At 44.9% G+C, this 741-nt stretch overlaps 1 protein-coding gene across 1 annotated transcript in view; it reads left to right on the forward strand.

The window, feature by feature from the left end:
- The window catches only part of LOC107667879 (nipped-B-like protein A), a 54,652-nt gene that overhangs the window by 48,561 nt on the left and 5,350 nt on the right, over window positions 1-741 (forward strand). Inside the window, exons 40-41 of the mRNA XM_016459611.1 lie at window positions 1-168; window positions 269-415. The exon at window positions 1-168 is cut by the window's left edge and continues 25 nt beyond it. Coding sequence (XP_016315097.1) covers window positions 1-168; window positions 269-415 — 315 coding nt within the window. The remainder of the gene's footprint in view (window positions 169-268; window positions 416-741) is intronic.

The raw sequence follows: 741 nt of genomic DNA on the forward strand, positions 1-741 counted from the left end.
CAAGTGCAGCAGGCCGTCTTGGGATCAGCGGGATCTGTGATCCGTGGTTTCCGTCAGGACGAGTCCCATTCTGCTCAGTGTTCTAACCTCTACAGCATGATCCGCACAAACAGACAACACCGGCGAGCGTTCCTCATCTCACTGCTCAATCTCTTCGACGACAGCTCGGTTAGCACTCTTTGTGTGTCTGTCTCTTCCTAACGTTGGCTCTTTGTTGTGATGTTGAGACTGACCTTTCCCATCTGTCTGTCTCTCTGTGTCCGAGCAGAAGATTGAGGTGAACATGCTGTTGTTCATCGCTGATAATCTGGCCTACTTCCCCTATCAGTCTCAGGAGGAGCCACTGTTCATCATGCATCATATAGACATCACACTCTCTGTGTCAGGCAGCAACCTGCTGCAGACATTTAAAGAGGTAAACATGCTCAAGTGCTTGTGTCTGACCTTAACAGTTTGTGTAGCACATTTCAGCACTGATTGTTTTGTGAGCCTGTCACAGTGTAATCCAGCTTTACCCCAAGCAGTTGTGTTTGAAGGATGGAGCAGCGCAAACTCTCAGCCTCTGTGTGAACATAACAGCACTGTTGACCATTTGCAATGGGAAGAGGACGTTTACATAGTCTTATAGGCACAGTAGCAAAAATGGCTTATTTAATTTCAAAACTCAAAAAGATAAAAATGGTCTTGATAATATTATAAGGGTCAAAAATAAAATGCATGATTTCCTCTTATAATCAGGTA

Source organism: Sinocyclocheilus anshuiensis, unplaced genomic scaffold, assembly GCF_001515605.1.
Source record: "Sinocyclocheilus anshuiensis isolate Anshui unplaced genomic scaffold, SAMN03320099.WGS_v1.1 scaffold2285, whole genome shotgun sequence".
NCBI classification, from domain to species: domain Eukaryota; kingdom Metazoa; phylum Chordata; class Actinopteri; order Cypriniformes; family Cyprinidae; genus Sinocyclocheilus; species Sinocyclocheilus anshuiensis.